Genomic DNA, 26,471 nt, shown 5'->3' on the forward strand with positions numbered 1-26,471 from the left:
AATGATTCGTACTTTCAGTCAGAGGATACATGTTGGTAAAATTAAGATGACTTTAAAATCTGCAAGGGGTATATAGGTAATATTGGGCATAACTATGGATGAGCGAAATCAAATACTAAACTAATGAAAACCACACACCAGCCACTTTATTAGGTACAACTTGCTAGTAAAATGTTGTATACCTTGTAAACATTCAGCACTATCAATTTAAGACTTCTTGGCAAAAATAAATTTCTGTTCTGAGCTGACAGAAGTCGTCTTCTGCTACTGTGACTCTTTACATTGAAGTTTGGGGATGGTATTCTGTATGCCAATGTTCTAACAGGCAGCTATTGGAATTATTTTTGCCTTTCTAACGCCTTAAACCAGTCAATCCATTCGTCTCAGACATCGCAAAGGCTTTTTTGTGTCCAATCACAAATCATGATGGATATTTTTGTTTTTAACCAAAGAGAGGGTTGTGCATGAAAATTCCAGGATCAGCACTTCCTGAAATACTCAGGAACCCAACCTGGCACCAACAATTATGCCAAATTCAAAGCCAACTGTTTCCCCTTTCCTTCTTCAACAAATCACTTCAGGCGTCTAGATGCATAAATACATCGAGTTGCTGCCCTGCAATTGACTCACTTTTTTTTTGCCAACATTTCATTGAACAAATGTACCTAATAAAGTGGCCATTGCATGTATAAGATCTAGTAATGTTGGATAAACTTATCGTGAAGTCCATCTACAGATTGTTTCAACTTCAAGTCAGGACTTTGACTGGGCCTCTCAAAATAATTAATAGCTCCCGTCAAAGGAGCTCAAGTAAAAGTGAGCATAATAAAATACCAATCCAATAAAAATACTTTTTTTTTTAGCAATTCCATTATTTTGCCTTGTAAAAAATTATAAAATGTAATTTTATTAGTATGCAACAGATGTCTATACAACCCTACTTGATAGTATTTCCATACAAAAAAGTCCCATGATTTGTTTAAAACTTCCCTATTTGTCTGGCTGCTGGATCCCTGACTTGCTTTTATTGGAAGCTGCTGCGTTTTCATGTTGCTGAGTAGATTTCCCATTCTGTATCGGTTTTATATGTCAACTTACATGCATAAACTCTCATCTTATTACCTCAGCATACCATTTGTTTATACTGCATTCAATACACTCATTTGGCCCCCTTGTGTCCATTTGTTAGCTGTTCATTGTTGCCGAGTGCATGAAACTCAGCAGTGTCTATGACAAACTCTTCCTTGCAGGGAGTAGATTCTCGTTTAAATTTCTTCCAGCTATTTATTTTTTAATATTAAAGCGATCAAATCACCATCAGGTTTGGATTGTTTGGGTTTTTTTTATCTAAAAAGAGATAGATAAATGTTTTTTTTGGAAGAAAATTTAATAAAAACATCATCTGATGTTCATCTCTGAGTCATTCCTGTCAAAGCACAATCTATACAAATATACACACAAAAATAATACAACTTGGTTGAAATTCATTTATTGATAATGAAACATTTCAAAGAACAAAAAGGACAAAATGTAATTTAAAACAACATGGTAGAATTCGTGTTCATTGTCATTCTTACAAGTTGAAAGTGGCATCAAAAAAATTGTTTTTAGGAGACGGGGAGTCTAGCGTCGAACCAGCAACCGATCCTGAGCCAGGTTATTCAACTCTGAAATGGAGGGCTCTTCATCAAGGCACTTAACCCCAAAGTGGCCGCCGGGTCACATTTATAAAACCTAAAACATCCCAACCCACTGAAATGTCCCAAATCTGGTTCTGGTTGTGATTGCCTGGTATTCTTTAAGTGGCAGGTAGCAGTAAAAACAAAATGGCAGCTGAAAACGGTCAGATTAAATATAAAGGTGGCATAAATGTCCTCAAAGAATTATGTGACTTTTCAAGTCAGAAACAGGAATGTATCGCTCAGTATGCTTGAAGAAATCTAAGCCGGAAAACCAGGAGAAAAAAAAAAAAAGATTCTCTCCCATTAAAAAAGAAAAAGAAAAGGAGAAAAAAAAAGACAGGGGAATTTTTTCCAGGTATCCTGACAAATTAAAATCCCAAAGACAGGAAAAAGGGAATAGTGAGCATGGACATAGCTGATGCTGTTAAGTCAAAAAATATGTGCTTGTGAGTGTGTTCACGTGTTTCGGGCCGGGGCAGGAGTGTGTGGTCTGAGTGTTTACCTTTAGTGGGGGGACACCCCCATCGTCCACAGCAGTTTCAGGCCTAACGCTGCTGTTTCCCCCATCCCACTCTACAGCTGCGTGCGGCGTACGTCCAGGGCAAGGGCTCAGTTTGGCTCCCTCCCACTCTAGCTGCAATAATCAGCAAGAGGAAGAAGGTGGCTGGAGCAGCAGCAACAACAATGCATGCAACTAACAGTTCACATGGAGAAGGTGGAATAATGTGGAAATGTTGAGTTGCTATGTGTCATTTGAACCTAAAACTGTGAGTTCAGGTGTCCCATGAAAAACGAGATGGATACTGTGAGACGACGGTAAATTACCATGTTTGTCTGCTTTTCATGTGTTAAAAAGAAAAAAATCCATTTTGATTTAAGCGGTTATTTAACTGTGATAGGGATTCCAGAAAAAACAAATCCTTGTTTTGACTTAAAATAAAAAGGTGTGCTCTGGTGAAAACAGCCGAGAGGAAAAAAATAATCTGCCCTTCACACTGCCGCTGGAGCAATCCAGAAACAACTCCTACATCACCTCTTCTCCACCCGGCCAACACCCGAATAAAACCACAAGATGTAACGGAGGAAATAATCCTACAGCTCTCAAAAGACGACTGTAGTCAACAATTTTTGCAATCTCAACTTCAAACCACTACAATACATACGTACCAAAGTGTACATTTCCCTTATAGGTCTGATGTTTTCTAGGGGAACCTGACAACAAAAAAAAAAAACAAAAAAAAGGAAAAACAGCTACTAATAGAAAATTTAAATAACTGCTCAATGATGTTACTCCTGGCTTTTGCAAATTCAAATATGTACACAACAAAAAACAACAGTCTAAAATTATGCGATGTGAATGTATTAAATCTATTTTCACTAAAGAATGAAAGTGAATTATGAATGGAGTCCAAAGAGTCTGATTTGATGCTTTAGTAGCTAAAATACCAGAACCCTATTGTACAAGTAAACGGTCTGGTGAAGAAAAATAATCAGCCAATCAAAAGACCAATTCATTCCCCACTTTTCAAGTACGCTGTGATAGTCAAAATATGCTTGTGTGATTGAATTAAACTGCATGTTATTATCTAAAAATATCTGAGTGTTACAACATACATCTATTTATGTTGGTTCTGGTCTGCAGTTTGACCAATTTATTATTTAAATGACCCCTGATCAAACCGAAATAACTAAGTGGTTTCTGGTAGATTATTTTTAATGAAGTCATATTATAAACACATTTCCTTAGCAGAATTTTTAAATTCACTTTAAAATAATCAGTTGTCAAGTGCCCCCTTTTGGTGGGCATAAAATGAGGGACAAAGTCCAACAGCCTGTGACCGACGGCACCATTTTGTGCCCAAAGCACTCAAATGATCAAAACTGTGAAGTTACAAGATCAGCCAAGGAGCAAAATGAGCAGCTTCCCATTTCTAATTTGTTATCCAAGTCGCAATGAAATTCAATCCCTTTTGTTTTTACAACTACCAAATTTCAGTCTTATATAAGGAAAATAAGTAGACACCTTAGGAAAACAAGTTCAAATTAACCAAGCCATTTAAATTTTACTCAATTTTTAATTTTCACAAATCTCTTTTTGATGCTGGGACAGCAGACGGGATCCGACTGATACGCAACCACTTCAAACCAAACAAGTCCTTCTGTGCAACATCAAACCAACAGCGGACTAAGCCAAAATATTACATCAGCATTTTTTAAATAAATGCTCATTAAGCAAAACTCAGAAGCTAATTGTCATCAGCCAAAACTTTTTTTTTCTTCATAAAGCTACACGGTGAGCTGTATCACCTTGATTTTCCTCTGTAAAAAAACAAAAACAAAGTCAGATTTACCTCTCAAGCCATTTAATTCCTATTATTTGCAGCTAGAAAAACATCAAGCTTTTCATATTCAACACCAATTTTATAATATGCGTTCTGACCTGCTGATTCACATTTTTTATTCTAAGATGTACAACACAAAGGAGAAAATTTGTGCTCCAGGGATCTGACAGAGGTAGTAGTTATGAATAATACAAAAATTAATTCATTACAAACACTAAAGCACAATCCCTAACCATTTTATTTTTATTCAGCTGACCGAGGGCATCAAAGTAGACGCCATTGGTTGATTTATGGACTGTAAATGGGAATTTTACGTTTTAATGTATTGATAACTTTGGGTGAAAAAATTTTTTTACTTCTGATAACTGACCAATATTTGTCACAGGACAAAAACTCCTGACCGACTCTGATTTGGGGTTGATTAACTGGTCGTCTCTACTCAGAAGTATCAACTGCAGCAATCGTTTTCTGAATAAACAGAAAAAGAACGCTTTAAAACTCAGTTAATCCAAGGATTGCTATACACTCTGCAAAGGTTTGGGCTCAGGTCACCCACCACTCACACAACACTAGAACAGTTTTCTGGAATAAAACCCTGACAAGAAATCTTTAGAAACCGTTAGAAAACTGTTTTTGTACAGTTTTGGACTGGTATTCAGAGAACATTTGACATTTTATTGATCGTTGTTGACCGATTAAATTTTTTTTTTCATCTTTAGCTTCCCCTGGCACTTTAATAAATGGTTGGGCAAAGTAATTGGGGAAAATGAAACATTCTGGATCCCCTAAGGAAACCACTGAGTAACATTTAAACAAAACAAGTCTGTGGAAAAGAAACTATGAAAAGTATAAAAGGGGCCTTGATCCAGCAACAAAGTAAAAATGCTAAACTTCGTCCTCCAACCTAACCTTGTCCCCGGCAACAGTCAACTAGGAACCAGTTCTGCCACAACATCTAAAAAGAAACTTTGAAAGCTGACAAATATCCCGTTTCAAGTTGCCGAATTATCTCCACGTGTTTAAAGATCTTCTTGCTAACTGGTCGATAATGGGAAAAACATTTAGCCAAGAAAGAGAAACGATGCTTAAGACGCAAAGCACATTCGAATACAACCTGGCTTCCTGTTCGCGTTTCCTTTTAAACTGTCCCTCATGTAAATACATATACGTGAGCACACACATTGGCAGTGTGTATGGAGTGTGTTGGGGGAGGGGTGGGACTATCGGTAAGGGGGTTCTGGCGTGTGGTAAGGGTAATCGTGACGCTGGGGCGTGGGTTGCCCGTGTGCGGGTGTCTGCTCATACGGTGTGGATGTGGAGTAGTTTGCCGTTGCTGGGTAAGCTCCAGATGAATCATATGCTCCCGATGCACCGTAGCCTCCAGACGTGTCATATCCTGCCGAGGCGTCGTAGCTTCCTGAAGAAGCATTGTAATTCCCAGATGAAGTGTCGTAGGTCCCCGACGACGCGTCGTAACCTCCTGAAGCAGCGTATGTTCCTGGGGCTGCATAGGCGTCTGTCGAAGCGTAAGTTGGCGGTGCTGAGTAAGTCCCTGGCGGTGCAGGGGTGGTGGTGGGAGGGGCTTGTGTCTGAGCGCTGCCCGGTGGAGGAGGCGGTGGTGGAGGAGGATTGGTGTAAGCGTATTGGAGGTACTGATATTGTTGCTGGTACTGCTGATACTGTTGGTACTGATGCATTTGCTGGTAGTATTCTGAGTATGACCTAGAGAGCAAGTCCAAGTTGAGTAATAAGTCAAAACAGCAAGAAAAAAAACAACAACTAAAAGCTCGTCTCCTACAAAATACTGAAAATATTTTTTGAATTTCAGAACCTTTGGAAAAACCTCTGGCTTGACCTAGATCATTTAAGATTATTTATTCCCAGTTGAAGCTTCAAAAACACAAATTCTTGCCAAGTATTTTTGTCTGGTTCCTAGTACAAATATCTTTGTACACTTGAAATATGACAAACTTAGAAGTAGTTTTTCAGGAGCTTGTTTTCAGTTAATAATTCTTTAATATTAATGAAAAAGAACTAATTATAAGTGAAATAATCTGCTAATGGATTACATTTTTCCTTATAATATGGAAACATGTATTGTTCTACCAAACCTGTCACTCAATGACTGCTGGAGGTAATCACCAGCGCTTCTCACAACCCTGTAAGGGAAAAACCTGTTAAATAATCGACGTCTTGTTCCACTCGCAGGTTATTTAACTAATAATTAGTAATTTTTCATGAATATTAATAAATGATTGACTTAAAACAAACTATTTATTGCTGACAAGTTGCTTGTAAGTTAGCTCCGTCTTATTTCAAGTGTGCTACAATATTTGCTCTAGAAACTAAATCAAAACTACTTGATAAGATTTGGTGTTTGCAGTGTACATCATTCTATGTTGTGTCTCCAGTAAAATGTTTTTCCTCACCACATCACTGTGCTACAGTTATGTGGAAACAGTAAATAATGACTTCAAATACGACAGAAATTTGATTTTCTTCAGATGTAAATGAATGTGTTACCTAGCAACAGGATCCGCCCCTTCTGACGTAGTGGTGGCAGGTGCTGCGTCTTCAGAGACTCCAGGTGGCGTCGGCAGCAGCGTGCGTCGTTTGGGGCGTATCTGAGCAAAGGAACCGGGAACCGGGTCAGGAAGAAGAGGGGCCCGGTTTCCTCTGATTGGACTGCGGTCTCGTTCGTTTTCTGACGCAGCAGCTGCTGCTGCTGCTGCTTTTCTTCCTGCCTGCTGCTCTGCCAGAACCTATAATTCAAATTTAATGAAAAAATATTAATTAGGAAAACTGTTTTCTTTTTTTTTTTTTAAGAATTTGTATTAGCAAAACATGTTTAAATACAAAAGTTAGCTCGCCTTCTGTCCTTCCTGGAAGAACTTGGCTCTTGCTGCTTCGAAGAGCGTTGTGGGATCTGGAACAGCAGGTTGCTCTGCCTCTTCAGCCGCAGGATTGTGATGGGCCATTTCTTGGTAGACCTGGTCAGCAACGGCTCCATACACCTGGCTGGCAAGAGCACCGTATATCACCCCATCGGCCCCCTTAGAACTGGTAAGGCCTTTGAGAGCAGCGTAGGTGGGGTCAAAGGTTGTTGTGTTGTAAAATGAGTTATGGACACTTTGTTGAACCTGAAGGAAGAATTATAGACATTATTAAAAAGACATGGAACTCCAATCTGACTTGACTAATTGGTATCAAAATGAAATGGAAGGTGTACAGTTATTTAACTATGAGATTTAATCCATTACTAAAAATGCTAGTTTTATTATTGTAGTTACTTGTATGGGCAGGCCAGCGGCTGCAGCAGCGGCAGCAGCAAGCACAGCTGCTTGACTCTGGTGATGTTCGAGTGACGGAGGAGGACGTGGAAGAAGACCCTCTCTGCCACCTGGAAGCAAAGACCACAAGTGTGAAATGTTGTATTTTATTTTATTTTTTAAATAAAGAAAGAAAGCTGGATTCTCCATCTTCAGTTGCAATACCTCCGCCTGCAGATGAATCTCCGCCCCCTGGAATCTGATTGATCAAAGGTTGCGCTTTGGAAAGCTCCACAGCCAGCTGACGGCCCTTGAACATGGTCCCGTTGAGAGCCTCGATAGCTGCCAGGGCCTCCTCCTTCCTCTCCATATGCACAAAGGCGTACCCAACATTTGAGCATAATCTTGCTGCAAAACAAATTTTGCGGCCATCAGCTTACAGGACACAAATGTTTGACTATTTTTGTATTTCTTTTGAGTATTATTAGCCATTCTGGTTTATATACCTTTACCTTTGACTTTATCACAGTCTAAAACTCTTCCAAAGGTTGAGAAAAGCCCGTGGAGGTCATCTGCTGAACACGTCGCGCTGATGTTTCCTACAAACACTTTAATGGAGTTAGGCGGGCGGGCACGCGACTCTTCAACAACCAGCGGCCTGCCTCTGTACTCTTTGCCATCCAGATGCCGTATGGCCCTGAGGGAGTGAAACCAACATCAGAACTTCAAACACAGGACAAGTCAGAGGAGACATCTAGACAAAGCAAACAATGATATTGTCTTTGGACAAACTCAGCAAAGATTATGTATATTTAAAATGGTTTGTGTATTCTTATTAATAATGTAAGTTGTGTTTTAGTAAGATATTTTCTAGGTGGTTCTCTAAAACAGTTTTCAATAATAAAAAAATGCCTTTTTCAAAATGAGAAGAATCCTCTTACTTATTGTGATCGTGGGGCCTGCAGTCATTCTACAATTTTTAGAATTTGCTTCATAGCAGTTAACTGGTTTTGGCAAACTACGGAAATTCCTATTTGTAAGCCAAACCTCTGTTTATACAAACATTTCCATACTAAATGAGTCAGGAGTAAATAGAGGGTTGGCTGACTGGGGGAAAATTCATCTTCACTCTATTTGTTGTTTCCCTGAGTCAAGGGGTTTGTAGGATAATCACAGCACAACACAACAAAACTGAATTAAAGCATGTATTTAAGAATTAAATGTAGATCAATGCCAGAAAAGAGTTTTCACGGACTAAAATTGAGATCATTCACAGTTTCCTACCTAAATTTATTTGATCTGTAATTAAAATATTTGTAAAAGTTTACATTTAAACCAAGGTGGAAGAAACTTGATGGCCTTTCCGCACTTTTAACGGTCTATTAAAATCTCTGCACGTCAAAAACACCAATCTATTTCTGACTACAAATAAACATCATGGACAGTTACATACCTGTCTGCTGCGCCCTCCCCTTTCAGGGTCACGAACGCATACTGTCTGAGCAAAGAACATGTGTCGATTTCTCCATAAGGAGCGAAAAGCTTATTTAGTTCATCTTGAGTAGCATCTAAAGGAAGGTTTCCCACAAACAGCTTCACGTTCTCACCGCTCATCTCTGTATCAACCAGACATCTGGAAAAGAACAACAGCATTTATTGTACAAGACGTTAGGTTAGCTATTCCCCGCCGAACGTTAGCTACCCATTTGCTAACTTCCCGCGACTCTCCAGAAATATAATGTAATAGCACAATTGTAACATACAGTTGTTTTTTTTAACGTTTCAACATGAGTTTTGGTACAAAAAGAGTCCGAATATTTACAAAGATGTGGCTTTCTGACAGGCGTGTTATAAGCTAAGCTAATATCACCGTTAACTTTAGCAGTGATAATTGGTTTAGGAAAGTAATAAGCATACCATAAGACAATTAAACTAGATAAAAGGAGACAAAAATGAAGATTAATGAAAACAAAACGACGTTTTTGTGGCAAAAAAATACAACCAACAGTTAACTAAAACTCCTGGCCATTTTGTTTAGCGCTAGCGTTAATGATGCAGCGTTAGCCGTGCAAGCTAAAGCTAACAGTGCTGTTATATGAATGAATTTGCAACCGTATGTTTCGACTAAATACATTTTGCTTAAAACACATACAAGCAAGCATACCGAAGAAATGTTTGTTTTTTCTGTGTTTAACTCAAAGACCAGACAAACGTTTAAGCCTAAATGGTGCAAAGATAGCTTACCCAACGCGGTCGTAAGCTGATGTGGTTCCGACGTCACATCCGGCTAGTAAAAAAAAAAAGAAAAGAAGCACTGCCATGAAAAGCAGATTTTGGGTAGTTTTAATAACTAATAATACGATTCTTTGTTTATTTTAAGAAAAACTTGTCAGTAGATACAAACAAAACGTCACAAAAACGTGTTCAGTTGTAACTTATAATAAATTAAATTGCGTTATGTTTTTAAATTATTCTATTTTGAGTTTTTCGACAGCAGAAGGCGCTATTTTACCAAATTATTCCAGGCGAAGTCATCCACAATCAATGAATGTTGTGAGACCCAAAGCTTTTCCGATCGGTAGTGCGCGGTCTTATTGTCTTTCTTAATTTTAGTCTTTTTTTTTTTTTTACACGACCGTATGAGGAGATTTGTTTCCAGGTGACATCCTCCTCCTTCCAGGTGAGCTGGAAGGAGGAGCCACACACTCTTGTGGATCTAGGCGCACGTCATGACAGGCCGGAGTGGAAGAAGCAGTAAACTTCTTGGTTGTAAACTTGGAGACGGAAGAACATGGAGCACGCCACGATAAACTGGAACCCGAGAGGATAGAAAACAGGAGCTGAGCGGAAAGGTACATAGACATAAAAACATCTGGTAATCTTAATATTTGAACTGCAGACTTAAATGGCAAGATTAGAGCTTGAGGAAAAGATAGTTTGATAACACAAAGTGGAAGTTTTAGGAATGCATGCTGCGCAGTCAGCATGATGTTGGCCTTCATGTTGTCGGTAGCGTTTCTACATAACAGAAATAAAGATGTTGATGTTTGACACGAAGTTTTATTATTAAATATGATGTGATGTCAGAGTTTTCTGTCTGTTTAGGCTTTGACTTGAATTGCCATTTCATTAAGCTCTCTCTCTCTCAGAGCTGCTCAAGTTGACCAAGTCTGGACTTGCAGTTCAAATCCAGACAGATTTTCTTTGCAGGTGTGCGTCTCAATGTGGAGCAGACTCACCCATCTTATTGACTAAGGCATAATCAACACTGATAATATAATGGGACTGCCTGATCATTACTGGTACAGCTAATAACAGTGCAGTTACTGATGTGTGAGTGTGTGTTTTCAGATGGCACAGCAGGAGGAGCCTCTGTATGATTTCCCGGAGCCCACCCAGCCATCAAAGCGTAAACTTCTGGGGGTTCAAAGAGGAAGGGGCTCCCTGAGAAGCATCAGCGTGTTGGACCGTCTCCTGCTTACAGTTCCTGTCTGGCTGCAGCTCTCCATCAACCCGGCAAACGCGCTGCACATTCTGCAGAGGGAACCTCCTGGGGTCTGACACAAATCTATGCAGCATGCTTTCTTGTTACGCACACACAGCGTTGTAAATAAGTATTTGGCAACTCACAGATTATTCCTGATTTTGCTTTTTTGTCACACTTACATTTTTTAAGCGTGTATGGCTTGTTTAAACCATTCGTTACCCAAGTGTGTTTGAGTCCAAGGTAACAGATTAATGGCCAGATAATATTTGTAAGGATTTTCTGACTGAGAGCAGAATTCAAAGCTCCATCAATTAGGACAAGCTTTCTAGGTCCTAAAACAGAAAGCAGACCCAGAACATCACTCTACCACCATGTTTGAATCCTTTTTCCTGAAATGAATTTTACTTTTGTATTGTTACTGGAGATCATTAAGATATTTTTGGGTGTTTTTCATCTTGAACCATGGATGCTGGTTTTTGGCCAGTCTGTGTCTTGTTGAATCATGATCAATGACCCAGATTAGATTAGAAATGAAACCTCTTCCTGACTGATAGATGTCAATGACTTTGTCTTAAATAGGAATAAATCTGTAAGGGGAAAAATATTTTTTCACTGACTACACATTTAATTCATGTCTTTTCACCATGCTATCTCTTGCATTCAATATTAAGTTTTGATATCTTACAGACGTTCCTGGTAAGAAAGTCCCGCACATCCCAAAAGAACGTGCTCTGTGTTCGTTTGGCAGATGACAGTGTGCCGTCGTTTGTTCAGGAGTTTGGCATCAGGGAAGATCAGTCCAGTAAGAACATTATTCCACCTCTAACCCCATGTTTTTGTCAGTCTTGTCTCACAAAAATAACTATTTCAGAAATTATCATATGCTAGTTATATGGAAACTATTTTTAACCACTGTGACACATTTCTGTACTTTTCTTATCAACAGCTCTGTCTCTGGAGAGTTCGGCCATCAGCTTTCCAGATCTCCCTCGACTAATTTCCTTTTACTGTGTCAGCAGGTAAAAAAGGGAAACTCGGTGTCCCTTTCCAGTTTTGTTTCAATCAATTTCTTCTTCCAATCTATATTCCATCTTTAATCATTAAGTATTTAATTATTCTGATCGGATGTTGCATTTGCATTTCAGAGATGTGCTGCCTTTTCCTCTGGAGCTTCCTGAAGCCATCGCAAAGGCGTCATCACACAAGGAGCTCGAGTCCATCTCCCACATGGGAATTGGTGAGGGAATTACCCGTTTCCTCACAGCAGATTTTGCAACCTACTCTTTAACTGTCTGAAGCTTTGAAGAAGGGATTTAATTACATAACTCACTCACAGTCAGTGGATTTTGAAATTGTACACACCCCTATTAAAGTGCTAAATTGTTGCAATGGAAAATATTTGACAATAAAAAAGTTTAAAAGTTAACAGTTATCTAAAAATTAAGATAAATTAAAGGAAAAAATGCATATCAAATAAAATAGGGGTGTGTACACTTTTGAGAGCAAAGCTATATTAAATGATATCAACTGAAAAGTGCACTATAACAACATTCCAATTCTTTTCTAGAATTCTGGCGTTCCCATCTGAATGTCCGTGGACCACGGGAGCCTCCTAAGCCCAGAAAAGAGGAGAAGCCAAATATTGCACCATCGGCTCCACCTGTCCTTCTACAGACTAACTGTGCAGCGGAGCCAGACTGTGTTCTCCAACCAGATGCAGAGAACCGGCTCAGTGCAGCTGAACCCCACTCAAACGGCACTAAATCTGATTCAAATCCGACTCTGTTCCAGGAGTTTTGTCCGATCACAACGCGGAGCCCCAGAGAACTGAACTGTGGCTCCGGTCAGGGTGCCCTCTGCTTCATCAACCCTCTTTTCTTGCAGTCACAGAATGCGTTCTCCAGAAGGCACATGTTCAAACGCAGCTTAAAGATTCGAGTTTCCACAGAGACGTCAAGCTCGCTCTCCCCTCCGCTCGCTCCGCCGCCTCCTCCACCCCTCATGCCTAAAACCAAAGGGAGATGTAAAGCTTTAAAAGGAGGGGGAGTCAAACCCAACGGAGGAACACTCCAGGTTGAGCAGCCTCCATCAGTAGATCTTTATGTCTGGCCAGAGATACAGGAAGAGGGCCAAGCAGAGAGCGAGATGGGCCACACTGAAGCCGACATCAAACAGGAAATGGCTTTAGCTGAGCTGCCAGCCATAATGGAGCATCTTTTAGATGATTACATGCAGCCTTGTTCTGCGGTCAGTGCCCACTCTCCCTCGCTTTCTCCTTACCAGTCGCCATCAGTTTCTCCAAGAGGCCCCCCTCTTTTTCCCAAAACGTGTCATTCCCGCTCTCCTCGCTGCTCTCCCAGTTCTTCCCCATCCTTCTCACCTTATCAGTCCCCGTCTGTATCCCCCAAAGTGCCTCTCTTCCTCTCCCCATACGACTCGCCCAGCATTTCTCCATCTCTCTCCCCTGTAACCTCTATGAACTCCTCTTTGCTGTCAGAACAAGTCTGCTGTGCAGAGGCTCCTTCAGATGAGCAGAGATCAGCGCAGGAGGCTGAGGATGAAGCAGCACACACGGGTAGGGATAAAGACGATGATGGAGAGGCAAAGGATTCGGATGAAAAGACGAAAGAGGAGAACAATATCGATGTAAAGAGCCCTGAAGCAGAAATCTTCAGTTCTGAAAGTAAATCTTGAAGAAGCAACAGAGGCTCCACCTGAGTTACCCCATAAACAGGACACACTTAAACAAAGTGATGAGCAAGCACCTTAAGACTGTCGATTAATTTCAAAATAGTTAAGGTCTTAAACATTTTTCAAGAATGAGCAGAGATATCTTATAGGAATAATTAATATTTGAATGACATGTTTCTTAAAACATGCTTTATTTATGTGGTCTCCCTTTTCAATTAGGGAGCAAGTCATTTTTTAAATTTAAAACAGTTGAAATGTTTGCAAATCAAACCCATCCATACCAATCATGTTCAATGTGCAAATATAGATTCTTGTTCTTGCAAGTTGGAAATAAATAATTCTCAATTAAATATGCTGCTTATTTTTATTTTATGTAATTAAAATATTAATACAGTAGCACATTTTGATCTATTAAAAATAAATCCATGAACATCATGGTTTTTGTAAAATTCAAGAAATGATAGATAACAAATATAAACTAATTGTTAAAATACAAAATTCATTTTATTTTGGGAGCAAATGGGAATTAATACATAAATAATAATAAACTATGAATGAAAGACATCATGCATCACCGGGTATTTATTTATCTTAAATTTTGACAAGTAATGTTATATTGTTCTGATATCTTCCCACTTCAGTAACTGCTGAACATGTTTTGTTAATCGAGTATAAAAATATGAAATGATCATTTGTGCAGTAGTTTATGTACTAGAGTATATTATAAGGCCATTGCACAAGCATAAGCAGTCAGAAACAAGAAACATTTTTCCTCAATGCACTTAATATTAGCAAGTTGTAAAATATGTAGCAATGTAATATAGTTTCACTTAATATGTTGTTTTATTTTTTTGTTTGGTTCACAAAGATTTTAAAATATAATGACAAAGAAGACATGAAAAACCCAAATGTACATTTTTGTGTTTAGTCATTTGTTTCTTCCTCATAATTAATGTTATGACTGGATTAAAAATGTTTTATTATTGTGAAACTTGCAGACTAGGTTTACCTAACTTTGAACTTTTATAAACCTGTAAAAATAAACAAAAAAAGTCAGACATATTTATTTTATTTTTAGCCACAAATTAACAGTCAAAATCAGTTTAGGTACAGAATGACAAATGTCATGACAGAAAAAAACTTTATGTAAGAATCTATTTCATTTCCAGGTTCCACTGTTTCTAATACTTCTTATTACAAAATGTGTTCCGAGTGGCTTTTACAAAGAGATCTGTTGCTTTACAAATCAGTTCACTTATACTCGCCTGAATTTGAACAAGCACATTTCAACAATCCAACATGATGTGAACAAACAGCAACTTACAGCTGTTGTGCACATCTTATGGCTTATTGATTTTAAGAATTTTCTTTTCACCGCCTCATTTAGACCTTCTCAGGACATAAAAACAGACTTCCATAGTCATTTTTTAAACCTGTGGAGCCAATGATTCATCAACACCAGTAACGGGCGTCAGTTTTGTTCAGATCCAAAAGGACGGCTTCCAGCTGCTCCGCGTCGTCTTGGAAGCGTTCGGTGAAGGAGCGAATCAAACCTGCAGCACTGCTTTCATATTCCACCAGCTCCACGTTCTCCCCTGGAAGCAGCACAGAGCGACACAAGTTACACGGCAGAAAATAATAATTACCAGGATTTGGCAGCACTACAACCATAATTTATTCACAACTTAAATTTTATGTTTGTCTTTATAACACTGGCTGTAATAATAAAATTTTAGCTTCTGGTAGCCATTTAATTTACCTCCAGTCTGATTCATGTGTCTGTCACCAAACTCCAGCTTATTGCCACTGATTCTGGTGTTGGCCTGAACAAACATTTTGCGAGCTTCTTTGCGAAGCAGCACGGTCTCACGCAGACGCAGGAAGTTGTGAGTGCCGGTGTCGCTGACAGTGGAGTAACCCTCGTAGAGAGCTCTGCCTCCTTCCACGTCAGCGGTTGACTTAAACACCTGAAAATAAGTGGGATCAGATTAGCCATTCGTTGGATTTTGATTTCAACAGGACCATTAAAACAGAAATTTTCAACACCAGTACTTGAGAAATCATATGCTTGTAGTTTAGATCAGACAGTAACTGTCAAAGTCAGAAAAACTTCACAGACTTTAGGACTTTTAATTTGAGCATTTTAAGAATTTATGCACTTTTCTAAATAATGATGTATACAGGAAAAACTAAACCTGTTAAAAATGCAAACACAAAAAACACAGCCTTGGAAAATACTGATACCCCATAAACTTTTACATGTTTAGTCGCATTACACATCACAAATTACCTTCAGAAGGCACATAAATAGGAAATATGTCAATATTTAATTTAATTTCAAAACAAATTCAACTGTTTTATGAATGCACCAGAGGTTTTTGAAGAACATTAGTAAAAAAAAAAAAAAAACTAAAACAAAACACCATATAGGCCAGGGAGAAAGATGTGGAGAAGATTAAAGAAGCATGAGGTTTTAAAATGATATTTCAACATTAGAGCACCTTAAGACTGAAACAATTAATTGGATTAATCACTCTTCATCCATTTTCTTACACCCTTGTCCCTCAGTGGGGTCGGGAGGGGTGCTGGTGCCTATCTCCAGCTAGCGTACCGGGCGAGGGGCGGGGTACACCCTGGACAGGTCGACAGTCTGTCGCAGGGCTTGAATTAATCAATCGTTAAAAAACATAATTGACAACTGGTTTAGTAATTGATTGTTAAATAGAGTTTATAAACTCAAAAAAGGCCATTTGGTGAAAGAACAACATAGTCATATTTACATTTTGCATTGAAGATGAAAAACCTTCTATGTCTACAAATAAGTTCTACTCAGAAGCAGCACAAAGATCCAAAACTCACAACCACAGCGACAATGTATCGTTTTAAAATGCCTCATTTTTCAGGTTTTTATATTCCAAAAACAATAATTTTATATTATATAATCTTCTCCCCACTTGATGTGTTTTTCTATAACAGGGGTGCCTTGTGGACCAAAGTTGGTCCTTGAGGGCCGGCATCCTGCATGTTTCAGTTCTCTCCCTAATGGTAGTAACAACCTCCTCACTAAGTCAATGTTCTCCTTAGGCCCTTTAACGAGCCATCATTTGATGCAGGTGTGCTAAACCAGGGAGAAAACTAAAACATGCCGGCCCTCGAGGACCGACTTTGGACACCCTGTTCTATAACATATAATCCAAAATAAACACTTTCTTCTTTGTTTGTAATGTTATAAAATGTCAAGAAGTTCAGATGTAATTAGTCATTTCCATACTCTAAATGATGAATTTGCTCGTTAATTTCCTACAAACTTATAAAACATGAATGATAAACAGTGTATATTCAAGCTGCTGCGCATGTCCCATGAACTGAATGTACCTGCAGTTTACAAAGGAACCTGTGGATGGCGTCCTTGCCCACGGTGCTGATCTTGCTCCGGTCCAGAGTGATCCGTGCGTCGGGTTTGCCGTCCTGCCCCTCCACCTCCTCTAAGCCCACCAGACCTTCCCCCGCCTCCAGCAGCACACGCAGGATCACGAAGCGGGCCTGCATGTGAGCCTGACGCAGACAGACAAAGTAACCAACTGGACACTTCTGCTGACAATGATGTAAACACACAGTCCAACTTCACATAAACAAAGTGTAAAGCATCACAGCCACTGCAAACTAATGATGGGAAAGCCGTGGTAAATGGTGTGCAAGATGACTTTTCATGTAAACACCAGATATCTGTGTGACTGAAAGTCCAGCTACGCCTCAGATGGATGGATTACCTGTCTCCAGCTCTTGCTCTCATGCGTGTAGAACTCCAGACCCAACAGCCCAGCTCTGACCATGCTCAGCCAGTTGATGTACACCACATCCTCAGCCTCCTGAGCCTCATGGCCAAAAATACTGGGACACACACACACACGTAACTATTAACATACCGGGTTCTTTCAGCTATAGATGGAGATGAACCAAAATAGAGCTGATCTTAAGGGTACAGATAAAGATATAACTTCTTGTCATCAGAAAAATACCCTTACAACAACAACAACAAAAAAGACGACTAAATTACGAGTTTTTTTGTTGTTTCTCATCTACAGCTGGATCTGTGGCGTAACAGAGGCACGAAACACTGAAAAATTTCACAGTTCAATATTTTCAATAGATGCATATAAGGTATATTTAATATAAATTTGTAATACAACAGGTCAAAGCATACCTCAGCACTTGCTTGTTCAGGCACAGATAGAGGCCAACACATTCAGCTCTGCATTCTTCATAGGAAGACGCAATCGTGGAGAATTTACTGTCCCACGTTTCGCTGCCCCGATACCAACTGGACACCTGCGAGGTCGTGAGGTATCTTTAGTTTTTAAAGCCCAGAACACAGAGTTAATAATGAATGTTAACTGTGCAGTCAAAACTCACCTTTTCCCCTGTCTCTGGATTAACCACGTTACTCTGGTCGAAGTTGAACTTGCCACGGTCATCCTTAGGAAACAGGTCAACAAATTTTCATTGCTTAACCATTAATAAGAGAGGAATAATCTGAGGGTAAAACAAACCATTTAACTGACCTGGACAAATAGCTTGCCACTTCCATGACCCAGGAGCTCATGGAGACCAACCTGCACCTCAAAGGACGGACCCTTCCATTTGATGAACAAATCCTGAGGCAGAAAACAGCATGTAGCATGCAATCACACTTATGGTCATCCATAAGGACACACTGTGTGAGAGAGAGCATGAGGAGGCTGCTACCTTGTCCTTCTCTTCAAGGAATGTGAGTTTTTCCTTCTGTGTGGCGTAGGCCACCGCCAGCACATTCCCAAGAGACACGTTTTTAAAGCCTTCCGATTGCCTGATGTCATCATCTTTATGCAGAAAAACAAACAGATAGGTTTAATGTTTTTTGTTTTTTTTTTAATCTGGCAAACAGAACCCAGATTAAGTTGGACTCTGTGACCGTACAGTTTGGGATGTTAATCCCGGCTGGAATTCCACTGCCGGCAAACGTGAGAACATCCAGGGAAGTGAAGTCGGGTTTAAGGAAGTTGTCCTTCTCAAACTGCTGGGGCCAGGGCAGCTCAGGAAGCAGGACTTCTGCTGAGCTCACCAGCCTGGCAAAACGCTCACTCATCGCCTTGTTCACAACGGCCACAAATCCTACAAGCAAGGTCAAAGTTAGAAAAGCACACACATGTGTTTAAACTGTAAATATTTCACACACATCCAGAGCCTTTTGGTTTTCTATTGGCGCCACAAAGCATAAGACCAACAAATAAATCAATCCAAAGCCAGGGGAGATTTATGAGAGTTAAAAAGTTGGTCCCACTAAGGTCTGAATAACTTATTGTTTAAAAGTTTTCTAATTTCTACATGTTTTCATCTCAATTGACAGCCAGTAATTAGCAAATACGACCAACACAGTTTTGACAATAACCTGCTAGAGAATATAAAATGGCAAAACAGTTGTCTTATGACATGGGAAAATATTTAAAACATAAGCCTTTTTTAGGTTAATAGGCTTGACAATAAATCAATAAACACCTGATTAATAACAATAGATGATAGGTCTGATATTCAATAATTTCACAGCACTCTGATCCAGAACTGCACAGCATTCTGGGAAGTTTAGGCAGAGGAAAGGCTTGGATTTACTCACTCACTCACTCTTTGGTAACCTAGCAACAACCTATTGATTAATGTGGTTACCTAGCAACAGCTTGCTGAGTAACTTGCAGAAACAGTTTAAAGTTTTGCCACCATGCTTCATAACTGCTTAAAAATAAAAAAACAACGTTGTGGAGTGAAAACTGTGGATCAAACAGGAAAGGTCACGCTACCAGTTTGGCAGTATTTAAGATACTTAATTATAAATAATTATATGAAACGCTTATATTGTGAAACATTTTTCAGCCATGTCATCCAGCCCTAATTAATAGTTTAATAAACTCTGAAAACAACACAAACCGTCACAAAGAGATTGCATTGATCAGTGGATTATAAGGTGACTGAGCTTCCTCTGCAGTCAGACGTTTATTGGTTGTTTTGTTTAGTTTGATAGCAGGTTTCCTGCTACTGTAAAACGCCCCCACCAATCAGAATAAGCTCTTCATGGTGTGTGGCATTTTTACTTGCTGTAAGACAGCACAGCTGAATCAGTAATGATGTTTAAAGCAGCAGAAAACAGCCATCAAGGTGTTTTAAAACTGTGCTGATTTGATTTTTGATTGTCTATTTATTCTGCAGTATTTCTGTCATCTTTTCAGTTACCTTCAAACTCTCCTCGGGAGCCAAAGGGGTCTCTGTAGCTCTCTATGAAACCTATATAGCTGAGAAAGTGAAAGAAAAAAAAAAGCAGCAAAGGAGAGGGATAAAAGTTTAAGAGATCAATAAAGTAGCACTGACTGTAGATAGAGCAAAGGTCGATGTTTGAAGTGAACGCTCATTTAAAAAAAAAACTGTTTAAACAAGATTTATGAGGAGGTAAATCTTAATGAAAGTAAAAACTGTCATAGTTATTTGTACACAACTTGGAGGTTAATCTAAAACATGTGGTATAATTTGTAGGAAGGTTAGGTTGTGACTACTGAAGCAGTGCTGCGTTTCACCTCTCAACAATCGGCCCTTTGTCCTTGATCCAAAACCGGGAGCCTTCTTTGTGGGCTTCAATAGAACCAAATTCAAAACTGCGCCGGTACTCTTCCAGCATCTTCTTCTGGTTGTCATTAGCAGCATACGCCTGTTTAACATCAATACATAAAAGCAGAATGAAGAAAGTTGAAAGGAAAAACACAACTTCTCTGCATCTTTAAATTGGAAACGTTCACCTCTAATCCATCAGTTCTTCCAAATCCTAAAACAACATTGATGCTAAGGCCGCTTATGATTTGGCTTTTCATAACCCTTCACCATCAATATGTTTGAGTAAAATTCTAACTGTATTTATAAACTAAATCTATCTAATCTTAATTCCTACATCTAAAATGATTTTGTTTTTATTGCTGCCCAAAGACTCAAAAAAAGAAAAGAAAAGCAGTGAAATTGAGTCCAATTGTTTTTTCACCTGGGCTTCTTGGAGATAATGGCAGACTTTTTCCATGAGAGGACTGTAGTCTCCCCTCTTAACCATGAACTCTTTGTCCTCAAAGGTGAAGCTGCCGCAGGACGACCCAGCCTCCCCATCCACTGCACAGTCTGCCAAATAATGATGGGCATTTAATGTTCAACCTCTTCATTTCACTTATGTCATTCACTGTATTTCATCCAATTTGTATTACTAACTATAATGTCAGATCGCAGGTCGACAGTCAGATTGTAATATTTATTAAAACGGTTATTTTTCATCAGTCCTGACCTTTTTGAACAGCTGAAGCCAAGCGAACTTCATAGCAGGATTTTCCTCCATTTTCCCTCTTGAACAGACGTGTGTTGTAAGCAGAGAGTTTCTGGAAACAGGCAAGAATAAACGATAACTTAAAGAAGTGAATATTATCAACATCAATTAATATCGCAGGAAGAGACAGAAAAGACATCTGCAGCCTTCATGATTGGACCGTGAACAACTGAAATTGGATCTTTTTAACAAGAGATACTTGTCGAAAAAATGTCCCTATATTATCAGTGTGTAAATAAATTTTAAAAATGCAACAATTTGTCTTGTAAAGGAGTGAAGGAGATGTACGAAAATGTTTTTAACATCACTTTATTTACCTCTGACCCATATGACAGGTAATTTTACTGTATTTGTTGATTATAACACATTTTAGTTTTTCATTTAAGAAAGTAGAAAATTTCTATTTTTCAAAATCTATACAAATTTGTATCTGTAGGTCAGATTTTCACAAAATCTGACTGGTGAACCTCTGGTATAGATGTGAAAAGTCCAAGACTAAAAATAAAAATCAGTCTGCAACACAATTTCATAAAAACAGCAGAATAATCTTGAAACTGATTTACTCACTCTTGAGTCCAGAAATCGTTGAGCTAGCTCCGCATCCTCCAGACAGCAGTTTCCTGAGAAATAAGTGGTAATTCCCTGAAAACAAAAAAAACGAAGGAAAAAAAATTTATGTACTTCAGGGTCATCCATTTATAGAACATCATAGTTCCCCAGCTGTGTTTTGCAACAGCAAAAACAATAACTATGAAAATAACAGAAAGCAGAGCAACAATAATCTTTACAAAATAAAGCAGATTTTTACATGCGACTTAAACACTGTATGTCATTTCTTATAAGGGAAATACATTTCAAACATAGTAACAAAGGCAGCTAGAGTTAATCAATAGAGTGCAGCTTAAAACATACCAACAGTTGTAAAATCTGCTCAGTTTATACCATATAAAATAATACCACCTCAGAAAATGGTATGAATATGTATTATATCAGATCCCACCTTATCGCCCAGCCCAAGTTGTTTCTGTCTGTCTTCCAGGGAGTAAATGAGGCATGAGCTGCTGCCCCACAGAGCCTCCATCTCAGTGGGATTCTCCTGAAACGCTTGGCTGGCCCTCACCAGAGCCTCCAGCTTGTCCTGGATAAACATTCAACACATGTGCACAGCTCAGGTATGCACAAAAGTCACAAGCTTCTTTTAAGGTGATATGAATCAGATTAACAACATTTACAACTAACATTTTATTTTATCTGTGGTTTACCTTTGGTAGATTTGGAATGAATTTGGTGTCTCCAAAAGACTTGTAGTTGCCCATGTTTGCATATACACCAGCAGCATACACCAAGAAGGCCTACAGACAGCAAGCAGAAAACTGCTTCATAAAAAGAGCATGTTTTGTAAAGACTGCACTGTAAACAACTATGAAATATATGATTATGTACCTGGTAATCCTCAGAGCTGACACCAGCTGCTTTAGCCACCTGCTCCAGCTGATCCGGAGTCTGCTTCCTAAAAATCTTCTGCAGCAGGACAAAGATGTTTGCAGACTCTGGAGAGGTCTGCAGCAGCACCACCAGACCACCATACCTAAGACAAAAAAAAATAAAATTAAAAAAATTAAAAAAGGACTGAATCACTGAGGCTAGAACTTTCAGTTCCCAAACATTGTGCTTCAGAAGCAGTCCCGTTTAACTGATTAATATTTTATGAATACTTCCTGACTGGAGGTGTGTAACTCACCAAGCGGCCCGTGACAGGTAGTGGGCGTACATCTTCTCCTGAGGTGACAGCAGACGAAAGGCCTCGCGGCAGTCAAGCGCTGAGATCCCAATGTCATTGGGGAGGTAGTACTGAGAGTCCACCATCTTTGTTCTGAGTAAGTCAATAACGCTAAAAAGGTACTGCAAAAAAGGGATGAAAAACTGAAGTAATGCAATAAACAGAGAAAATAAAAAAAAACTGACATGATCCGTGTTAAATGACCCACACTTTGTAGAAGATTTAAAGCATATCTAGGTCCTAGAATGTGCCTCACAATGCATTTCTCTGCATGTACATCACTATGCATGTGTTTTTTAATATCCTTTATAATCACAACTCAAGAATACGCTTGGATTATTTTACTATTAAACTGTCCCACCTAATCGAATATAAAAAGAGCATCTTTAGGTATACTTTTAAACTGATATCATCAGGTAGAAGATACTGCAACACAGCCTTTTTGTAACAAAAGCAGTTTCTCAATCACTTGTGAAAGGGATTTTTTTTGTTTTTTTCTGCCATGTTCAGCAGATCAGATCTGGTAAAACTTTAATGTTGCTTTTATGAGAACAGTTGTGTATTTGCCGTCTTCTCATAAATTGGGTCATCTAGGTGAATAACTTGGTAGTATCCACAAAAACCAAGAGCTGCAGATGACGGTGTTGCTTAATCCATATTGGCAAAGTTTGAGGTATGTGTGTTAAAACATCAAACCATCCATAAACTTATGAAAAATGCATCCATTCGCTAAGTAAAATATCCCTACTGCGAGAATTAAGTATGTATTGTAGTTGCAAAACATAACAAAAAACATTACAAAAATGAAATAAATGAATCAGGAATAAGACAAAGACAGATTTAATAGTCTCGGTAAAAAATACAGTCAAACATGCAAGCTTCGTTGACATAAATTAAAAAGGTTTCTTCTAACAAACTAAAACTGATGCTTTTTATTTTGCAAACTAACTTGATAAGATAAAATCCAACATATGTAGTCAGATTTAGCTAAATCACAACAATATTAAGATGAGTTCTGTATGTAGCATTAAGTAAGTTTACTGTTACTTGTGTTTTTCCTCTAACAAATGTATCATAATAAAATGTCTTACACTGCAGTCGTGTTTGGTTTGAAACCAATCTGACTGGAAATGAAAAGTGAAAGAGCTTGCCACATGGATATTTTCAGTGTTTAATTTCATACAGTGTTACTTGAGAAAGCAGCAAAAGACATTTTGTTTCCATAAATTAACTCAGAAATCTGGGGGCTGATTTTCTTAATGTGTAAGAAGTTATTTATGCAATAAGATGTGAAATTTCATCTATGTCAATATTCAGCAAGGATTTTGAGTTGCTGCTAAATTTATTTTTGTAGTAATTCACAATTTAAAGTTTCTGCAGTTTTTTTTCTACAATAGACGTTTTAGGCCACTTTAGGAGGATTGAGAAGCACACAAACAAAGGCTAACAGATTTATTGCATCAAGCACATAAAGGTTTTTGAGCCAGCTGTTGAGACATGAGACAGTTTTAAGAGGAACCAGTCTGGAAAAAATGTTTTCAGTTTCGATAACCACAGTGATTATCCACTCTTTTAACTACCAGCAGATCTTGTAAGTCTTTTTAAAGTATAGGCTGAGTAAAGGCGAGTCAACAACGTGAACATTAGCTCCTAGCGGCTAAATCCTGCAGAGTCTGTAGAGTACAAACACTGATACAACTCCAACTAGAACACCCCACATCACGGCTTTTAATCATGTATGAAAATAATCACATACTCGTTTGTCTTCTAATGAATACTTAATTTAAAAGGTCCAGATGAAATGGAAAAATCCAATACCTCAAAACTGTTAACGTCTCCCTCGAACGTCAAAGTGCAGTCTCACGCTGTTCACTTCCTGTGCTCATTCAGCGCTAGTCCCGCCTCTCAACCAATAAAAAGGTCGTATTTTATAGTTGACTTACATTTTAACCAATTAGAAGGTAGGCACGTTTAAAATTGTAAGATTCCTAACGTAGTACTACAAAATCGGTCAGACAACCATCAGCATGTAGCATCTCATTAGCTACTGATCTACTACACACGACACAAACAAAATGCACAATGTGTGACATACGCTGTTATTAATGAATGACATCACACATATTTGTATGACGAGGTGGCCGAGTGGTTAAGGCGATGGACTGCTAATCCATTGTGCTCTGCACGCGTGGGTTCGAATCCCATCCTCGTCGAAATATGTATCTTTTCTTGATATCATGAAATTTAGATCCATATTTTTTTTCCCACTCATATGAGGAAACTGATCACACTGGCATTTTTGGTCAATCTCACTGTCAGATCAAGAAATGCATGCACTAAAAAGAAATGTTTATAGAGAACGTTGCTAAACAATCAACACTCATCAAAAACGGATATTACAGTATCGTATATAATTTAGATATGCCCACCAATATAACTCAATGCTCCACACCATTCATTACTTTAGCTGCTTCTCCTCTGAACAAATGAGTTTTGTAGAAAAAGAAGGTAATTTACTGCAAGTCAGAAAACCGAGCCTTCACGTATAATCACTTCGCGAAATTAAAAAACTGACTGGCAGCTTAAGAGAATTTCTTAAGATCAACATAACTTACTTATTCGCAAGTTGCTCTTTTTCACTCATTTTGATTGACATGGTCAGGCAGAAAGAATTTGTATGGTCCACTTCACAAATGTTTGAAACTACACAATGACAAAACTTTCATGACGTCTGTCCAAATTTTGGTGTACATAATAAATCGTTAATTTTACAGAAAAAGTCATTTTTAACTACATTTTTTAGCCATTTGCAACTTTAGTTTATTCTAAGGCGTGTCATTTATGCCACGTGCCTGCTACAAGCAGCCCGTTTGCTAGCTAGCTTAATGACGAACAACGCAAAACAAAAATATTCTGTTAAACCTACAAGCGGGTCTTGTTTTCTCAAGTAAACTCGAAACCGTTCAATTAAAAATAAAAATACATAAATATATACTCACGGACTTCTTAGCCTCGTTTCTTAAGGTGCATTGACGTGAGGAAAGTTCTCTTCAACCAGGACCGCTGCTCTACATAATGCTGCATTTGAGGACCTAACGAAATTCAGTTTCAATCAAGATATCCGGGTTCCTGTTCGGTTACTACCGCGTTGACGTCAGGCAAGACTAAAGCAGATTTCTAATATTTTCAAACAAGTCTCCAAAACTATGATACTTTAAGAGGTTGCTTTAGCATTGGCTGGGTATTTAAAGTGAATGAAATGCTTACTTAAATGTTAAATAAAAGGAGGCAATGGGTGATCTTTCTAGAGAAAACAAACAATTTAAATAAATAACCAATACAAGTGAGGAGTGATGTGAAAAGCCAGAATATTACAGTCAACACTATTTTACAGAACAAATAAAAGTTGCACCAAGAAAATGGCATCCCACACACTAGTCTGACTAGATTAGTGTCTGTTGTCTTGTGCTTACCTGGAAGTAATGCACCAATAGAGAGAGGGTATTCTCCATTAACAATATATGGACCGATACCAGAAATAGGTTTACTGTTCCTACCATCAAGGTCATGCTTACCGTGAAGACAAACACGAACCTCCTTTGCCAAGAGTTCATGGAGATGCTAGCCAAAGATGGAGTCATCCTGAAAAAATACATTCTTCAGAAAAATATGCAGATTAAGTAGAAGAAGACAAAGGGAGAGATTGGGAAATTGAGAGTGACTGGAAGAGCAGGAGGAGAAAGAAAACCTAATGGGCGCCTTGCAGACCTAATGGGAGCCTTGCTGCATTTCAGAAGCTGAGAATAAACACTTTTCTCAGTGCCATTTGTAAATAT

The 26,471-nt window shown here is 38.6% G+C and overlaps 3 protein-coding genes and 1 non-coding gene across 7 annotated transcripts; 2 read left to right on the plus strand and 2 right to left on the minus strand.

Annotated features, from left to right (window-relative positions):
• Positions 1–1,473: 1,473 nt before the first annotated feature.
• Positions 1,474–9,629, minus strand: rbm14a (RNA binding motif protein 14a). 3 transcript variants are annotated; one of them, XM_008426981.3, is made up of 8 exons: positions 9,538–9,629; positions 8,747–8,926; positions 7,806–7,990; positions 7,519–7,701; positions 7,315–7,424; positions 6,895–7,164; positions 6,548–6,786; positions 1,474–5,746 (listed from the first exon to the last, which is right to left on the minus strand). In XM_008426981.3, exons 1-8 carry the CDS (start codon positions 9,612–9,614, stop codon positions 5,245–5,247), a joined length of 1,746 nt encoding a protein of 581 aa, XP_008425203.2. In that variant the 5' UTR covers positions 9,615–9,629; the 3' UTR covers positions 1,474–5,244. The 3 variants fall into 3 exon arrangements, with proteins under 3 accessions (XP_008425203.2, XP_008425200.2, XP_008425202.2); XM_008426978.3 differs by having other exon boundaries at positions 7,800–7,990; XM_008426980.3 differs by lacking the exon at positions 9,538–9,629 and adding an exon at positions 9,458–9,476 and having other exon boundaries at positions 7,800–7,990.
• Positions 9,630–9,830: 201 nt separating this feature from the next.
• Positions 9,831–14,372, plus strand: LOC103475407 (uncharacterized). The gene is made up of 6 exons (XM_081615238.1): positions 9,831–10,145; positions 10,645–10,848; positions 11,468–11,582; positions 11,727–11,799; positions 11,926–12,017; positions 12,348–14,372. Exons 2-6 carry the CDS (start codon positions 10,645–10,647, stop codon positions 13,472–13,474), a joined length of 1,611 nt encoding a protein of 536 aa, XP_081471364.1. The 5' UTR covers positions 9,831–10,145; the 3' UTR covers positions 13,475–14,372.
• Positions 14,373–14,524: 152 nt separating this feature from the next.
• Positions 14,525–25,787, minus strand: dpp3 (dipeptidyl-peptidase 3). 2 transcript variants are annotated; one of them, XM_081615233.1, is made up of 19 exons: positions 25,635–25,787; positions 22,597–22,757; positions 22,299–22,443; positions 22,118–22,207; positions 21,856–21,993; positions 21,423–21,497; positions 20,817–20,907; positions 20,526–20,656; positions 20,071–20,201; positions 19,733–19,791; positions 18,428–18,622; positions 18,218–18,330; positions 18,034–18,126; positions 17,885–17,947; positions 17,676–17,800; positions 17,242–17,362; positions 16,847–17,026; positions 15,231–15,438; positions 14,525–15,066 (listed from the first exon to the last, which is right to left on the minus strand). In XM_081615233.1, exons 2-19 carry the CDS (start codon positions 22,719–22,721, stop codon positions 14,924–14,926), a joined length of 2,226 nt encoding a protein of 741 aa, XP_081471359.1. In that variant the 5' UTR covers positions 22,722–22,757; positions 25,635–25,787; the 3' UTR covers positions 14,525–14,923. The 2 variants fall into 2 exon arrangements, with proteins under 2 accessions (XP_081471359.1, XP_081471358.1); XM_081615232.1 differs by lacking the exon at positions 25,635–25,787 and adding an exon at positions 24,454–24,556.
• Positions 24,767–24,848, plus strand: trnas-gcu (transfer RNA serine (anticodon GCU)). The gene has a single exon. It is a non-coding gene; the product is annotated as a tRNA-Ser (tRNA).
• Positions 25,788–26,471: the final 684 nt, after the last annotated feature.

The sequence above is a fragment of the Poecilia reticulata genome, chromosome 14 (genome assembly GCF_904066995.2).
Source record: "Poecilia reticulata chromosome 14, P_reticulata-male-v2, whole genome shotgun sequence".
NCBI classification, from domain to species: Eukaryota; Metazoa; Chordata; class Actinopteri; order Cyprinodontiformes; family Poeciliidae; genus Poecilia; species Poecilia reticulata.

What these genes read in the sequence shown, in the direction of transcription:
- rbm14a (XM_008426978.3), bottom strand. Translation starts at nt 9,614, where the DNA reads ATGGCAGTGCTTCTTTTCTTTTTTTTTTTACTAGCCGGATGTGACGTC. An exon ending in TGATAAAGTCAAAGGTAAAG is followed by an intron (nt 7,702 to 7,799) that starts GTATATAAACCA and finishes TTTGTTTTGCAG; the next exon opens with CAAGATTATGCTCAAATGTT. An exon ending in GGGGCGGATCCTGTTGCTAG is followed by an intron (nt 5,747 to 6,547) that starts GTAACACATTCA and finishes CTTGCTCTCTAG; the next exon opens with GTCATACTCAGAATACTACC.
- LOC103475407 (XM_081615238.1), top strand. Translation starts at nt 10,645, where the DNA reads ATGGCACAGCAGGAGGAGCCTCTGTATGATTTCCCGGAGCCCACCCAG. An exon ending in CATCAGGGAAGATCAGTCCA is followed by an intron (nt 11,583 to 11,726) that starts GTAAGAACATTA and finishes TCTTATCAACAG; the next exon opens with CTCTGTCTCTGGAGAGTTCG. An exon ending in TCCTTTTACTGTGTCAGCAG is followed by an intron (nt 11,800 to 11,925) that starts GTAAAAAAGGGA and finishes TTTGCATTTCAG; the next exon opens with AGATGTGCTGCCTTTTCCTC.
- dpp3 (XM_081615233.1), bottom strand. Translation starts at nt 22,721, where the DNA reads ATGGTGGACTCTCAGTACTACCTCCCCAATGACATTGGGATCTCAGCG. An exon ending in TCATTCCAAATCTACCAAAG is followed by an intron (nt 21,994 to 22,117) that starts GTAAACCACAGA and finishes ATGTTTATCCAG; the next exon opens with GACAAGCTGGAGGCTCTGGT. An exon ending in CTGAACAAGCAAGTGCTGAG is followed by an intron (nt 17,363 to 17,675) that starts GTATGCTTTGAC and finishes TGTGTGTCCCAG; the next exon opens with TATTTTTGGCCATGAGGCTC.